This window comes from Grus americana, chromosome 9 (assembly GCF_028858705.1).
Source record: "Grus americana isolate bGruAme1 chromosome 9, bGruAme1.mat, whole genome shotgun sequence".
Classification (NCBI taxonomy): Eukaryota; Metazoa; Chordata; class Aves; order Gruiformes; family Gruidae; genus Grus; species Grus americana.
The window spans coordinates 94,445-110,739 of NC_072860.1; the positions used below are offsets into that span (position 1 = coordinate 94,445).

Consider the following 16,295-nt stretch of genomic DNA (forward strand, 5'->3'; position numbering starts at 1 on the left):
TCCAACAGCACACGGAGGAGAGGCCGTGGGCGGGCACGGCCCCGGGAACATCTTCCCGGCACCTCTGCCAAGCGCAGGATGCTGAAGACGGGTGGCAGAGGGGGAGAAGGGGAGGTCTGCTGGGCGTGAAGCAGCTCCTCCTGCTTACGGGAGTGGGCCGAGGGCTCCCAACGCACGCGCAGGGGCTCGCCGAAGGCATCCCAGCCACACTCTGGCAGCACGACGCTGCCGCGTGGCCGGCAGAGCAGGATGCAGGGCAACCGCGGGGATGCCAGCCCCACAGGCAGCGGGGACTCCAGCCCGGAGCTGCTGCCAGGGAGCACCGGGGGGTACCTACTGTCAATGATGTCCCCAAGGCCCTGGGCATAGAGGAGGTCGCGCAGGCGTGCCACCTCATCCTTCAGCTCTCGGATGAGCTTGTTGTTGGGATCCTCGTTGATGACAGCGTTGCAGCGGATCTGCTTGGCACGGTCAGCGTACCTAGGGAAGGGCAGAGCCCTGAGCAGCGGCGGGGCGGGGGCAAACCCCCAGCAGCTGGGCAAGCAGGAGCGCCAGCGAACCCCTCCAGCAAACAATCCTTTGGAGGATCCCAGCGCCGGGACGATCCTTTGGCCTCTTGTCTGAGGTCGCAGGGTCCCCCCACAGCGCCCCCACAGCCAGGTTTGCCACAGAGGTGAGGAGAGCATGTGGCAGTGCCGGGGTTTCAGAGACTTCCCCCTGCCCTCACCTGCTGCGGGGGGACAAGGGTACTTCTTCCTACCTGAGGGTGCTGAGAGTCTCATCGTAGTTGATGTCAGCAGGACTGAGAGCAGCAACCATGGCCGTCCGGGAGTTGCCCCCTGCCCAGAGAGACACACTTGCATCAGGGAGACGCTGGTCCCCGCACCGGTTATCACCCTCTGCTCAGCGGCCGCGCCCACCACCGAGCCCATCCCTCGCACCCATGTGCTCACCCAGGTTCTCCCGCAGCAGCCAGGTCAGCACCGAGTCCCGGTAGGGGATAAAATCTGTCTTCTTCTTCTTCTTGTTCTGGGGGATGGAGAGTGGAGGGAAGGGCTGTCAGGCTGCCTGCTTACTTCGAAGGGAATGTGACAACCAGTCCTCAGCCATGGGGATTTGGAGGAGGATGGCTCTGCCCGGCCACCACGACCTCGGGAAGCTCCGCTCAGCTCCACAGGTCCTGCCTGTGAAATGCCCTGCCTGGCCCGGACCAGGTGTTTAACACCGGGTCCCAAGAGCCACAGGGTGAGCAGGGTGATGAGGATGCTGAGGACTCTGCCAGCCCCCAGGAGAAGCGTGGCTTGGGTGCGGGCAGAACCTCACCCCCAAACCACCCTGTGACCAACTCCCAAACGCCTCTGCTAAAAACCGACCCCTCCTTCCCCAGCCCAGCCAGGGCACCCACCTTGTTCGGCCCCGAATCCTGCAAAGAAAGCAGAGAGACTATTTAAGTGAGCTGCTCCCCTCCTCAGTGCCCACCACGGCTCCCCGTCCCCCAGGCAGAGGGCAGTGACCACAGGCCTCCAGGGAGGCAGCAGCCTCACCAGCCCCGGGGACAGCTCGGGATGTATCTGCCCACTCCCTGGAGCCGGGATGCTCCATCCCTCGGAGCCGAGCCCATCCCTGCTGAGCCGAGCCCGTTCCCCCGCAGTGCCGCCGCTTCTCTGCACTCCAGCTACCCACCATTTCGGCCAGGGCGGAGATGACTTTCCCCAGTGTGGTCAAGGACTTGTTGATGTTTGCTCCTTCCTGGTGGAGAGAAGATGCTCAGGCAAGGTGCTCAGGCCTCATTTCAGAGCGGCGCTAAAGCCCGGTGCACCAGAAGGATAGGGAAGTCACAGCATACGGGGTGGGCAAAAAGCAGCTGGTCTCACTGGGTAACCAGCACCTCCCAGCTGGGACCCAGAGACCCCAGTGGAACAGGCACCGGGCAACTTTTAAACAAAACCCCATCGAGGACTTTGGCAGTGTAGCGGACGGGGAACGAGGCAAGGAAAGGAGATGTCACCGCTGGGGACGAGGGGCAGGACACGATGTACCCGCTGGCAGATGGGGACCTGAGGCCAGCTCTCACCTTTAGTCTTGTGCCTTTCGCACCAGTGGAGTCGGCTCGCTCGCTCCCTGCCAGGTCCACCAAGCTGATTTTGCTGACCTGCGGGCAGAGACGAGGCCGTCAGCCCCAACAGGCGCAGCAAACCAGGCCCCAACACGGAGCCGAGGAGGTAGGAAAGACCTCCTGCAAGGTGACATTGCTCTGAAGGCAGAGGTGGGCTCTGCGGGGTCATCCTTGCCAGGATTTGGCCAGGAGGAGGGCTAGCATCCTTGCAGGCAGGGCTGGAGGGTGCCAGCTGCCAAATAACCTGTCCGAGGGCTAGTCCCTTGAGGGACCACGAGCCCAGCGCACGCCCGAGACTTATCTCCATCCTGTTTCAACCCTCCATCGGGCCGCGCCATCTAATCCCAAGCGCTGTCGAGAGCACACAAAGCCCTTCCCAGGTTCGTGCACGTTCCCCCCAAGTTCCCCAGTCTCTGCTCTCACCTTCTCAGTGGTGATGTCCGTCTCAGCATCGTGCCGCTTCTGCGTGAAGATGATGTTGAACACAGCATGGGAGCGGCTGCTGGTCTCGTTCATGTTGGTGGCAGCCACTGTGCTGTGGGGAGAGGAGGACAGGGAGGTATGACACTCTGCAGAGGACATCGGAGCAGTCAGTGCTGGGGCCAGGGCTCATTTTGGGACAGGGTACATGATGGGAAGGTAAGTCTGGAGGACAGGAGAGGACTCTGGGAGGAGTTGTGCAAAAGTCCAGGCTTTCTCCTGCTGGCTCCAGGGCATTTTGAGAGCAGGAAGGAGGTAAAGTGAAAATAAGGGGGGGGGGTACCCAACACTCAGACAGGAGCGGACTGCCCCCTCCACAGCAGCCAGACCAGCAAAGCAAGAAAGTTAAGCAGGACCTTCTGGAGGTGTCTGCACGGTCTCCAAATTCTGGCCACCTCCTGCGTCCCCAACTCACCGGGCCTTGTTTCCAGAGTCCATGAGGTCCTGGATGTCATTGTAGGAGGTCACAGCCAGCTTGGAAAGGTCCTCAACGTATGGGCCCATAAGGGGATGCTCCCTCACCCGCAGGTTCCCCTTGTTCTTGGGGTTCAGGAGGTCCCTCACGCGCTCGCAGTATATCTCCATGTAGCTCACCTAAAGCAGAGGGCACAGGCAGGACATGGATGCTCAGCGCGTAGGCAGAATCAGGCCTGCCTGCCCACCCCACGCCCAGGGACTGGACCCCCCACAGAGGGGTCTGCACGCTGGCATGGCTTGCAGAGCCGAGCGGGAGGCTGGAGCTGGACTAGGCAGGCAATGGGGCGCCTACCTCCACAGAGTAGGACATGTTGTCATTCGTCGTGTCATTGATGCGGGAGAAGAGGTCCTCACACAGCTGCGGAGAGAAGAGCCCAGCGCTTCAGCCCCCCCACTGGAAGGATGCTTCTGCCCGGGGTGCACAGGCCACAGGGATTTCTACCTTCTCACCCCAAAAAGCAGAGCCCGAGCGCTGGGACGGCTCCCAGGGAGCTGGCAGAACATCCCCCTGCTGATACGGTGGGGCTCAGCATCCCCGGAGCCCCCCCCCGGCACCCTGCTGGGCCAGCACTCGGCAGCTCTCAGCAAGCACAGCCGGCGGGGGCTCAGCGCTTGGACTACCGCTGCTCACAAACACCAGCCTCGTGTGGCCAGACCATAATTCATCCAGCCTCGGAGGAGTCTGGCGTGACCCTCCTCATCCCCCCGCCCTCCAGCAGAGCCCTGCCAGCTCGCTGCCGCAGCAGGGCTGCGATAGACCTCGGCAAAGCCTGGCCCTGCTCCTGCCTTGCTTCCCTCCCCACTCCACTTTTCCTTCGGGCATCCTGCTTGGATCAGGGGAAGCTTTTCACCAGGCGGTACCTGTGGGATGATGCCTTGCTGGTCCTTCTCCTGCTTCCCCATCATGGTGTAGGATTTTCCGGCACCCGTCTGCCCGTAGGCAAAGATGCAGACGTTATAGCCTTCAAAGGCATGTTGCAGCATCTCCTCGCCGATGTCCCGGTAGACTTGCTTCTGAGATGCATAGTTGATGTCTGCGGGCTGCAGAGAGGAGGGAGACAAGGAGAAATTTGGCAAGGAGGTCCTCCGGCCTCCCTCAAGCCCAGCTCTGTGCTCCAGGCAGGGTCAGGCCTCCCACCACTTACCGTGGTATGGGACCAGTAGGAATAGTCAAAGCTGAAGCTTTTTGGTGTCTCTTTGGGTTGCTTCGGGTTCACGATAGCTAGGGACAAACAGACAGGAACATGAGGCACCCACGGTACCCCTGCCACATACATCCCACTTGCGAGGGGAGAAGGGCGATGGGGTTCAGTCCGAATCAGTCCTGGAAAGCAGGACCAGGACTCTCCAGCTCCACAGATGGGTCCAGCACCCCCAGACCCCCCCGGTCCCAGCAGAGGAGGTAGATGCCGTGGCCGTCAGAGCCTGTGCCAGTCCCAGGAGCTGGGCAGAGCCTTGCCCAAACATTCAGGCTCCTTCTTGCTTCAGCATCTGCGCCTGGGAGACCGGCACCGGAGAATCACAGCCTTCCTCCACCCCGCAGCTGGGGGGCCATGCCCAAAACCATGCACGTTGGGGCTGGGAGCTGGGAGCAGCCACGGCCCCCTCGGGGCTCCCCCAGGCCCCCTCCAGCTCCTGCCTCTCCTCCCCTAAGCTTTCTTTTGGGTACCCAGCCCCAGCAGAGTGATTAATGCCTCGTGCTATACTGCCATTGGAAACAAGAGCCTGATTTTTCCCATCCTCTGGTGAAAAGGATGTTGCCATGGAAATTGGAGACTGCATCACTTCTCTCCCTCACTCACTGCTTTTTTTTTTTTTTTTTCCCCTGTAGAGCATTTATGATGGGTTTTTTTCTGAAACAACAGATGCGTCAGAAGAAACCCAAACCGGCAGGGTAATCATGAGATCCAGCCATCAGCCACGTTAGGCGACATTGAAATGACCTTGCGGGCCAGCGCAGCGCAACTCCAGTGCCTGCGGTCCCCAGCTGCTCCCTGCCAGCGCCGGGGTGACGGAGCTCCCTCCATCGCAGCCCAACCTGCCCTGCCCCAGGGCCAGCGCTTGGCCAGGGCTCACACCCACTCAGTGTTCCAGCCGGGACCTTTCCGAGCAGCCCCGGGCACGGCGCAGCCCGCTCCCCGTGGGGGCGGACGCCCCAGCGCACGGCGTTACGGATACAGATGCTCTCTGCTCCAAACGCCTCCTCTGTTGCCACAACAGATTCTCTCCCGGGAGCGATGGGCCAGTTCTGGTCCGAGCCCCGTCCATCCCTGCCCGCGAAGGCAGCGAGGCAGGCGGGCGAAGGCGGGGGGGTCAGGATCCGGCCCTGACCGTGAAACCACAGCACGGTGCTGCTCAGATGCCCCTCGCTGTGGGCAGGAGCCCAGCTCCAGCATCAAAGAGGGGCCGGGCGCTGGCCCCCTGCCCGCGGGAGGCAGCGTGACTCAGATACTCCCGATGCCTCCTGCATCCCGGGCAGACTAATTACCGAAGCCAGCGCTGCGCTCTCAGAAGAAAGGGCTGGGAAATGACATCTCCGTAGCAACTGTGCATCCTGCAGCTGCAAACGGGGACTCAGAGGTCCCTGCTGAGATCCAGAGCGAAGCAGCACGAGGCCTTTCTGGGCAGCGCAGACACCACAGGGGCTGCCCGTCCCTGCCAGTGCCTGCGTGGTGTACAGAGGGCGCATGAGCGGCCATTGCAAAGAGAAGCGGGTGCAGAGGCCGTGCAAGAAGTCGGGTGGAACATCTCCGATGGCTCTTGGAGTTCACCTGGCAAGCTCTGCCATACTGCCCAGCCCCCGGGCTCTCGGCTCGGGTCTGTCTCTGCCCTGCAGAAATGACCCTTGCTGGAGCGAACGGAAGCATCGCTCCCCCCAAAATGAGTCCAACAGGGGCAAAAGCTGGAGCAAGCAGGATGGGGCCGCACAAGGCGGCTGTTCTGCATCCCAGTGCCAGCCCGTGCCGGGCACGGGGTGGAGGAGCAGCTGGGGATGGCACGGAGCGGCTCCGGGCACCCCAGCTGCAGCCACCCAGCTGGCCTCGCAGGCCAGAGACTGGGACACGGGGACGAGGGAGCACACAGAAAGCAGCGGGTCTCCCGTCCCCGAGCTGAAACTCTCTCCCCACGCCCCTTTCATTCCCATTTATTAGCCCTCGCATGGCTGCATGCTGCTGGTGGTTGGTTTGGGTTTTTTTCCTCCCCTGTGACCAGCCATCCCAGGGCTTTTGCAAAGCTGCTGCAAAAGATTCGTGCTCTGGCCAAAGGGGAATGAAAAGGGGGAGGGCGGAGGGGACAGGGTGGGAGAAGACAGACACACAGACAGGAGTGGGAGGAGGAAAACATCTGGAGATAACCCTCGTCTTCACCCTGAAGAGCCAGCAGCATGGCAGAGCATAGCGAGTGGGCAAGCACCCGGCAGAATAAAACAGGAGAGAAAATAATTGCCGTATTTTAAGGCCTGCGGAGGCATGGCTCTGGCCAGAGAATATTAATGGCCTTGCGGGATGAAAGCCGGGGTTCCTTCCTTGCCATCCTGGTGGGAGCTGCCAGGAGAGGGGCCGGGGTTGTTGGTGCCCAGACCGACCCCCGTGGCCATGCAGAGAGGGGGACGCGGTGGGAACAAAGCGGCAGTGTCGGCAGGTGGGCAGGCAGCCACGGCACAGCGAGCCAAGGGGGCGGCTGTACATTTGGGGGGGAAAAGGACGGCAGAGAAGGGGTGCCCGCCCCAGCCCCCCACCCTGCTGCCCCACGGGGCTTCAGGAATCGGGCAGAACAACCTGCCCCACCGTGGTACATGTGGGGATCTCTGCATATAATCCTGGGAAGGGGGAGACTTGCTCTCACTCCCCACAACATATTAATTTTTGGCTTCTCTGTGAGGACCTGGGGGGTGCTGAGACAGTCCCGCTCTGCGGGGGGGTCAGCTGGCACTGCCGGCATCCTCCCGCCTCCCCCAGCCAGCAGAAGCAGGCACCAGAGCCCCCCCCAGCGCCTGCTCCCCAGCCCCCCCCATCAAGGGGATTAGCCGACAGTTTGTCCATTCATGGAGAAAAACCTCGCTGTCAGCAAAGGCCTGCCCCTGCCCGCAGCCCTGCCAGCCCCCCCCGGTGTGGGCAGGGGGATGGGGGGCCCGGGGCATGGCCTGGGGGGGGCCCTGCACACAGCAGGGCCGGGGGCAGCAGGATGGGCGCAGGCAGATCGCTCTGAGCAAACGCAGCCGTGGCGGCGGCGGGGGATGCCTGATGCTTTTGACTGGGCCTGGGGATGGCAGGTCCCCCCAACCCGTCAGGGCCAGAAAGGACATCTCCCCTGCCCGCACCCAGGCCCAGGCACGCGCGCAGCTCCCGCTGGGCCAGAAAGGCTTCCTCGCCGTGACGGGAGCAGCTCCGCGCCCCTGGCAGGCGCAGCATCCCTACGCAACGGGACAGGGAGAGCCCCCCCAGGATGCCAGGGACCAGCAGACGCTGTCTCATGGCCCCCCCCCCGCCCCCGTTCCTGCCCCCCAGGCCCAGGGTGAGCAGGGGACCCGGTGGCGTGACAGACCCACCCTGCACCCTTGGGTGCCCCCCTCTCCCTCCTGCCGGGGTTGTCATGGCAACCGAGCAGCATGCGCCGTGGGGGTGGCTGGCACCATCGTTTCACCCACTGCCACCGGTGACGCAGGAAGCCCTGGGCAGGCAGGCAGGCAGGCGGGGAGTTATTTTAGACGCTGTCCCATCTGGACGCTTCCAGAGCCAAAGAGGAGGGACTCGGCCACCTTTCCCACCCTGTACCTCCAGCAGCCGTTATTCAAAGAGGGGCGAATGCCAGACAGGCTCCCGACAGGATGGTTGACCCCAAGCCCCCCACGCTACCTCCCCCCTTCCCCAAGCACAAAGCCCTCCCTGCCGCTCCATCCTGCTGGCGTTGCGGCTCCAAGCCCCGCGGAAGCAGGGACGCGGGTCCCAGCACGCCGTGGCGCGCAGCACCCGCTCAGGCAGCGCCGTCAGGTGCTGGCTGGTGCACAGCTTCCATGCTTCGGCAGGTGACCGTAGGCCGGGCACGCTCGGCCCCACATCTGTGCACTGGTGTCTCCAGGCTCTTCCGATTCTTCCCCCCCGCCTTCGCCCGCTGGGACACGCTGCCCCGTTCGGTACCACCGAAACCCAAGGTCTCAATGCCACGTAGATCCCGCCGCTGCTGTTTCAAGAGTGGGACTGCGTTTCCCTATGGGAAAGGTGACATGTCCCCCCCGGCCCTGCAGATTTCTTCCTCCAAACAACACCAGGCGCTACAGGCTCCCGCACCAAAGATCCCGGCAGCCCGGTGCTCGCTGCTGCAGCTGGACCACGCGCGCTTCTCCCCGGACAGCACCCAAAGCCTTCCTGAGCCCCGTTGCCCCCCACGCCGGCACTCACTGGTGGTGCTTCCTGACATCTGGATAATGCATTTAGATTCCCGGCTCATCTCCCGGGAGTTGAAGGGCCGAACACGCACCGCCACCTTCACAGATGCTCCCGCCATCGTGCCGGCCAGAGGTGGGTCCTGCTAGCGGAGAGCAGCGGCTGTCCTGCGAGGAGGGAAGAAAAGGGGGTTAGGAAAGCTCGCATCCCAGTCCCCATCTCGTGGCTGTGCTGGAAAAATGAATGGAAAGCCTGTGCAACAAAACCTCCCGGGAATGCTGTCTTGCCTCTGCCCGAAAGATGACATTTTGTTTCATCCCTCGGTCTGCCCGCGTTTTGCCTCTCCCACCTCCCCCTGCTCCCTCAGGTCAGGACCCCCTGCTTGGTCCCTGGGGACATCCCTGCCCTCACCCCAGGGCAGCACCCAGAGCCCCCATCATCCCACAGCATCACTCGGGGGGTGCCCACAGCAGGGGACAGGGCCCCGCAGGCACCGTCAGCACCAGCGTGACCCCTGAGGAGCGGGTTTTTTCCACCCCGGGGTGCCCAAGGCACTGAGCAGGTAGCCTCTCACTTGCAAACAAGCCCACAGCCCATCACCCGAGCCTCCTGCCTCCGCTCCAGCCCCAGCAGAGCCAGGACCGGGCAACAGGACCGGCTGGAGGAGGGGGGGAAACGATGACATTCGTGTCAAGAAAGGAGGCAGCTGTCGAACGCAACCGCTGGCATTTGCCTCTCATTCAGCTCTCGGCGAAAGCAGAAGCATGGCGTCAGCAGGAGCAGCGCCGGCCAGCAAGCTGGTGGCAATCGCATCCAGCTGAAGCTCCCAACTCCCGATCATTTTTCCACTCCTTTTGCTAATAAATTATTAATCACAAACCTCACAAGAGGAAACGAACCGCTCTCTAACATCTCCCAAAGCAGCCACTCATCCCAGCGCTGGTGTCCGGGCTCACTGCAGCTGGTCCTACCTTCCCCAAGCCACAGTGAAGCCTCGCTACCGTTGGCCAGAACAGGATGCTGGGGTCCTTCCTTGACCACCAGGTCCTTCAGGATCAGCCCTGAAAAAAATCCATTCCTGCCTTCTAACCTGGATCCCCTCTCCTGCCCATCCCCTGCTCCCTGGCTCCCCATGCTGAGCCCGCCAGCAGAAGAGGAGCTCAGGACCCCACAGCACAGGCAGGCACCGGCTCCTCCAGCATGCCTGCCTGCGGGACTCCTGCCTGCCTGCGGGACTCCTGCCTGGGTGTTTGCAAATGTCCTGGGGCTCTTTGAGCCTGGTCTTTGCCAGCAGGATGCTCACATTGGGATGAAGGAGATCAGGAGCGAGCAATGGCACAACTCTGGTTACGTGGACCGTGACCCGAAGGAAGTGGAGCAGTTAAGGATGGGCCTCGACATGAGATGGGTTTTCCCACAGTGGGAATGAAAAATACAGATGAATTTGTGGAAAAGGAGGGGGAAAGAAAAAAAAAAAATTCCATAGAATGGGAAGTGTCCCAAGAGAAGGGGATGGCTTTAAAACTGAGGTTTGACAGCTCCAGCTTCACTTCCAAAGGGGGTGGGAGGAAAACCAACATCTGCTCTGCCCAAAGGCAGGTGTATTCATGGTGCAGTGGAAAAATTTGCAGCCAGAAAGTATTATAAGCTTGGTGCTGTCCTTCACAAATGCTTCACCTGTTTTAAAAGCAAACCTGCATCCCCAACATCAGGAGGACAAATCTTCTCCCATTAGAGTTCCCAAACCCACCCCGCTGGGACAGCTCCAGAGCTCCCACTGCGCTCAGCCAGCAACTGCACCCTTAAATCCCACCAGCTCCAGAGTTCAAGTATTTGGTCTCAGGCTTTCTTGACCGCAGATTATTTCAAACGGGCGTTTAACACCTCCATTGAGTCCCTCTGAGCCAGCGAGCGGGCTGCCGCATACCAACAGGTCTCTGCCTTCCCCACCCTGCTGCTTTCTCAGATGGGGGAGCAAGGAAAAGTTAAACAGGCCTCCTTGCCAAAGGGAAACGAAAAAGATGGTTTTCCCACGAAAAGATGGGATAAATTCCTGGGTGGAAGGGCTGCACCCTCACGAGGCCATAGGCTCGAGCTGTCCCACCCTGGCAGTGCCGGCACTCAGCAATGACGGATCTGTTGCTGGGCTAAACCCCACGCAGCACCTGACAACTGCCAGTGTCGAACGCTTCCCTCTCCTCCGCAGCCAGGACAGCTCCCTTCCCCGGCTTCGCGGCCCTTCCAGATCCCAGGGCTACGAAGAGGCGGGTCAGGTCCCCGGCCCTTGCCTTGCGGCACAGCCCTCGGCAAGCGCCATCGACACCAGAAGAGCATACGCATCAGCAACCCCGCCAGCGCCGGGACCACGGGCAGCTTCAGACCCTGCCCTCGTTCCCTTCTGCCCCTGCGCCTTCCCGTCACAGCCCCCTCCAGCCCTATCACTTCCCACAAAGAAGCTCTGGTTTCTCCTTCGTCCCACTGTTCCAAGCACCTCGTCTTGCTGCGTGCCCTCCATCGGTGCCCACTCAGCCCCACACCAGCACCCCTCCAGCCCTCTCTCACTGGCCGTGAGAAGCCCCCTCCTCGCCAGCAGGACCTTTTCTCCCTCCCCACGATCCCGATGTCCCCATCCCAGTGCATTCCCAGCAAGCCATCCAGCTCACCTAGCCCAGCGGCGCGGTCTCCTCTCCCTGCCAGTATTCCCTGCTGCAGAGCCGCAAGATTGGCTCCATTTTCTGTCTCCATCCATTTCCTTCAGCTTCCTTGGTCAGCAAAGCGCCACTTCCCTCCCACTCCTCCGCAGCTCTCCTCTGCCGCAGCGGTGCAAGGACCCCAAGGCAGTGCCACATCCCCTCGGGAAGCGCCAGCAGCCCCCTGACCACCTCTTTCCCCAGCCTCCTCTCCTTCCCCTGACTCTTATTTGCCGGGCTCAGCCGCAAGCAGGAATTCAGCCCGCAGCCCACGTTAACTTGGCAGCACCACCAGCCAGGGCCAACGCTGGCAGCACTGGCCACAGGCGCTCGGCGTCCCGCAGAGAGAGGGGACGCGCTGCAGCAGGCAGGCTGTGGGCAGGCAGCCTCCCCCAGGGCAGAGGGGGGGGCTCAAGCCCGGCCAGCTCGCTCTACCTGGGGACAGTCAGCCACCGCCTGCTTACTCCACCATCGAGAGAAATTCAATAAGCCACTATCAGCATTTCGCTGGGAGCGAGCCAGCGCCGCGGCCCCACTCCCCTCTCCCTCCTCACCTCCTCCTGGGGCCACCCCACACACAAGGGAGATGGCGGAAGAGGACGGCGGAGTCCCCGGGGCTGTGATGCCAGGGTGCACGTCCAGATGCGTCCCACAACTCTGCAGGGCATCTCCCCGCCCCCCCCCCCCCATCCTGCGCAGCCTGCTGCGCTCTGCCCATCCCTACCAGCACACCCGCCAGCCCTCGGTGGTGAGTGAAAGGCCTAGAGAGCAATGATTAACTGGATCGGCTAAGATTAATTAGGCAGAGATTAGCTCTCTTAAGTCCGAGGGCTACCGACTGACAGCCCTCCTGCCACCGCCAAGAGATGACCGGTGGGACAGAGAGCATTGTCCCCACGTGCCACCCGCAGCGAACTCTTCCCCTACGGATGCTGCGCAGTCACACCGTGCTGCCTGTCCCCTGGGTGCCGCAGGACACCGGGGTTCGACGCGCAGGTTGGCACGGCCAGGATACCCCGTTCCCTGCTCCCAGCACAGGGCAGAGGCTGCCTCACCGAGGCCACGGGCAGCTCCGGCAGATGAAGAGCCGCCTGCGCCAAGGGAAATCCAAGGCGAGTTTCTCCTTTTGTCTGCGCACATCCCCACGTCACCTTGGTGGCAAGGGCGGATGCCCCGTCTGGCTGCGCCTCCCAAGCTGATGCGCTCTCAGCCGCCGCCAGGCTTTATTTTAACGAGCCCTTCCCCTGCACCCCTCACTGGGGCTCCCCAGCTCTGTCTGGGACCGCGGGACCCTGCCCTCCCTCTAGGGGCAAGCGGGGGACCCTGGGGGCAGCTGGCCCAGATGATGTGGCACCATCGGTGCCTGCCAGCCGAGCCCGGCGGCAGCTCCCTGCGCGCCTCCTGCCCCACGCAGAGCAAGGGGCCATGACGGTGCAGTTTTCCTGGGAGCAGGACCCGTGGGCAGGGAATCTGCTCGGAGGACAGCCGTGCTCCCCCATCCCCAGCTGCAATGCAGTCCCCCGCTTCCCCCGGTGCCATCACGGGCACCCTGCCCTGTGCCTCCTCGCCTCCCGCCTGCCCCCATGGGGGACACAGCTTTGGGGCAGTGTTTGCAGCTCCCCAAGAATTTCGACGTGGATTCAATTTGCAGTTAGCAAACTGAAGGCTGCGGATGAGGGGTTTTGCTCGCCGTCAGCGAGCTCCCGATCCCCACTGCAAAGGCGAGTCACCTCGCGCTGCATTGCCCGTTCCTCTCCTCCGCGGGCTAAAACCCACAGCGCGGCAAAGCTGCACAGAAGGCGGCGAGCTCCGGCGGGTTACCAGCACGGCTGGGCACGGGGGCGGGAGGGCAGCTGGGGCGGGGGGAGGAACACCAAGTCCCGACACCCCGCAAGGGTTTGGGGGCTGCAGCTCTGGCCACACGCAGGGAGGCGAGGGAGTGGTGGCGGCATCTGTGCCAGCACCAGCCGCCACCTCCCAGACAAAATGGAGGTCAGCGTCAGCGTGCGGGGATGGCAGAGCCCACCACACCCCTGAACCAAGGGGTTCTCTGTTGCCCCCCCTCCCCAGTGCCACTGAGGCCACCTGCTGAGGGGCTGCTCTGGGTCCCGGGGTGTGGAAGGACAGTTGGGGGTGGCAGGGAAGATGCTCGGCTGGTTCCTTGTCTTTCCCCAAGCCTCGCAGCTGAGGTGTGGGACCTGAGCAGGCAGCGGACCCAGGCGCGCAGGGGGCCTGCAGGGTTCAGGGGAGGGGACACAGCCCCTCAGGGGAGAGGAAGGAGGAGGAAGAGGCAGAGGAGGAAGACAATGGGGGCAGGTGCAGGGCGGCTCCCTGGGAGCCAGGGTGGCCAAGTGCAGGGCTCTGCACCAGCCCCGCCACCCAGGGACCACCCCCTCCTCCAGCCAGCAGCCGTCTGCGCCGGCCTGCGGTGACATGGCGGCCCTCACCCGGCTGCCCCCCAGCACAAGGTCAGCAGCGGCAGCGTGTCCTTGTGGGGCAAACAAGAGCCTCAGCTTTGCCAGCCACCCCTCGGGGCAAGAGCCCCGGCTGGGCTGCCCGCTGCTCCCTCCAGCGCCGCCGTTGACTCTGAAGCGTAATGATGATGGCAGAGGACGCCTTAGCTTCGTGGCCAGAGCCACCTGCCCCGGAGGGGAGAGCGGGGGGGGGCAGCTCTGGGGTGAAAAGGGGTCCTCGTGCACCCTCCCACGGGCTGTGGGGACGGCATCCCCCCACCCCCCCCACCCCTCTCCGAGGCTGGCGCCGGGGCCGCAGAGGCGTCGCCCGGTCCCCGGGAAGGACCCCCCCCGGCGGGATCCTTCTGGAAGCCGGGGCGGCACCCGCCGACCGCCGCGATGGGGAGGCGCGGGCAGCCCCCACCCGGCCTCCCTTCCCCGCGCCTCGGGGGCCCCGCAAAATGGCCGCCGGCCGCAGCCCCCCGCCCCGCCGAGCCCCCGGCAGGGCGCGTCCTGCGCCCCCCCCCCCGCCACGCCTCGCCCCGCCGGGGCCGAGAGGGGTGGCACCGCCATCCCGTGGCAGCCCCGAGACCCCCCCCTCGACCAGCGCCCGAGGACCGCGCTGGCGCTGCCGCAGCCCCTCCCGGGCGCGGCGGGGCTGCCCGATCCCGCACGGTGCCTCCCGCCCCTACCTGTGCCTGTGCCCGTGCCCGTGCCCGTGCCCGTGCCCGTGCCCGTGCCCGTGCCCGGTTCGGCGGGGCGCAGCGCTCAGCCGCGGGCGGGGGGCGCCGGCATGAGACGGTGCGGTGCCCTGCGATGCGATTGCGATGCGGTGCGGTGCCGGTGCCGGTGCCGGTGCGGGTGGTGGCAGCCCCGCCCCTGCGGTCCCCGCCCGCCCCGCCCCGCCCCACGCGCTGGTTGGCCGCCGCCGCCGCCGCCCGGGGGAAGGGGGAGACCGGGAGGGCGCGAGCCGGGGATGGAGCGGTGACGTCAGCGCAATCCCCCCCACTCCCGGTCGGCGCTGCGGAACCGCCGCAAGGGCGCGGGGAGGGGCGGGGCCCCGCGCGTCACCCGGCAACCGTCGCCCAGCAACCGTCGCCCGGCAACCGCCCCCCCCCCCGCGCCCCCATCCCCGGCTCCCCAGGGCGCGGTACCCCGGCCCCGCAGGCCGGTCCTCCAGGCAGAACCGCCCCCTCCAGGGCTTCCCGCCGGCCCAGGGCCCCTCTCCGCGCCCGGCTGTCAGCATCCACCTCCGGTGCGGAGCTGCTCCACCCCTCCGGGCCGGTGAGCCCCCCCGGCCCCGCAGCCCCCCGGTTGGTGCAGCCAGCTCCCTGTCCATCTGCGCCGGGGAATTTAGACCCAGCGTGGAAAGAAGATTATGCCTTTGCAGCCAGCTGTTTCCAGCAGCGCATCCTCCCTTGCTCCCCCACGCCAAGAGCGAGGCCACGCGTCCCCTCCCTGCCCCAGCCTTTCCTCAAATCTCCCTGGAGGACAGGGAGACGAGAGGTGTTCGTCCACCCACCCGCAGCAGTGGTGGTGGGTCTCCAGCGACTACCTCCTGCTGCTGTTTTAGGAACTGACCGAGTGTGTCAGCGATGCTGTGAGCATCCGGCAGCAATCCCAGCGGCAGGGAATCTCCTCAGCCAGAGGAGCACATGGCTGGGGCACAGGATGAGGGCCTGGCTCAGGACCTCTTGGGACATCAGGACTTCTTCTCACTTTGGTAGGTGGTTACCTATGGTTTCCATCATCCATGCAGTATTTGCCACACCAGCTCCCAGCTCCTCTCAGAGATGACCATCTGGCTGCCCAGGCAGAAGTACTCTCAACTCACGTCATGCCAGCGCCACACATCTGTCCCAAATGCCTTCAGTACCAGCCACTGGTGCCAGCTCTGCCAGGGGGGACTTTCCACCCCATAGTCACCATCCCCAGCCCAAAGCTTTGCTCACGGAGTGGCTCCTCTGGCCAGGAACCCGCTACTGAACCTGCCAGGAGCCAGAAGCGGGCGACTCATTCACGTTTCAGAGCGTGGATGGCAGAGAGCGTGCCGGAGGATGGGCATGATATGATGGGCTGTGGGCACACATGGCGGGTGCTGGGCACAGCATATTGAACAGGTGTGTGTGGCCTGTGGCATCATCAGAACATGCTGCAGGTGCCTGTGAGCCAGGCTGAGCCCACAGAGCAGAGCTTGCTACGGCAGGGACTGCTGCCACGTCCCACCCCATGGCCCTGCCCCAGCACAAACCCTCCCGATGGCCACTCTCCTCCTGGTGGCTGTCACTCAGCCAGGAGGCCTTCTGCAAGGCAGGTCCTTGCTCAGGGAGACCCAGCCAACGAGAGCTTTGTGCTGCTGGAAGAGTCGTGACCATGGCGGCTCTGCTGGGCCAGTCCCGCAGCACAGGACCCGCGTGCCCAGGAGCAGGTATCCCACCTGCTGGGTTGGTGGTGGGAACCATCAACCACGGTGTCCTGGGGGCTGTGGGGATGGGGTCTGCATGGGTGCTTGCCAGTCCCAGAGACTGGCGTGCCTGGGGAGCGACCACACCAGCACTAGCAAGGGTGGACCCCCCAAAATGAGGTGGCTGAGACCAGCCAGCAAGGAGGGCGCTGGTGACACATTAACTGGACAAGGAGGAGGCCAGGGGCAGAGTCCAGGCCGGTGGGGGGAGCGCTGAGCCCCAGGGTCAGG

The 16,295-nt window shown here is 64.0% G+C and overlaps 1 protein-coding gene across 32 annotated transcripts in view; it reads right to left on the reverse strand.

Annotated features, from left to right (window-relative positions):
• Positions 1–14,497, reverse strand: part of KIF1A (kinesin family member 1A) — a 41,797-nt gene extending 27,300 nt beyond the window's left edge. For 22 of the 32 annotated variants that reach the window (XM_054835557.1, XM_054835556.1, XM_054835554.1 and 19 more), the window contains exons 1-13: positions 14,293–14,496; positions 8,473–8,624; positions 4,219–4,295; positions 3,935–4,114; positions 3,366–3,431; positions 3,012–3,190; positions 2,540–2,651; positions 2,075–2,152; positions 1,684–1,749; positions 1,406–1,423; positions 954–1,029; positions 761–839; positions 338–480 (exon numbers count right to left, since the gene is read on the reverse strand). In XM_054835557.1, coding sequence (XP_054691532.1) covers positions 338–480; positions 761–839; positions 954–1,029; positions 1,406–1,423; positions 1,684–1,749; positions 2,075–2,152; positions 2,540–2,651; positions 3,012–3,190; positions 3,366–3,431; positions 3,935–4,114; positions 4,219–4,295; positions 8,473–8,578 — 1,180 coding nt within the window. In that variant the 5' untranslated portion in view covers positions 8,579–8,624; positions 14,293–14,496. Of the gene's footprint in view, positions 1–337; positions 481–760; positions 840–953; positions 1,030–1,405; positions 1,424–1,683; positions 1,750–2,074; positions 2,153–2,539; positions 2,652–3,011; positions 3,191–3,365; positions 3,432–3,934; positions 4,115–4,218; positions 4,296–8,472; positions 8,625–11,120; positions 11,258–14,292 lie in introns of those variants that run through there. The other 10 variants (XM_054835533.1, XM_054835536.1, XM_054835530.1 and 7 more) reach the window with 3 other exon arrangements.
• Positions 14,498–16,295: the final 1,798 nt, after the last annotated feature.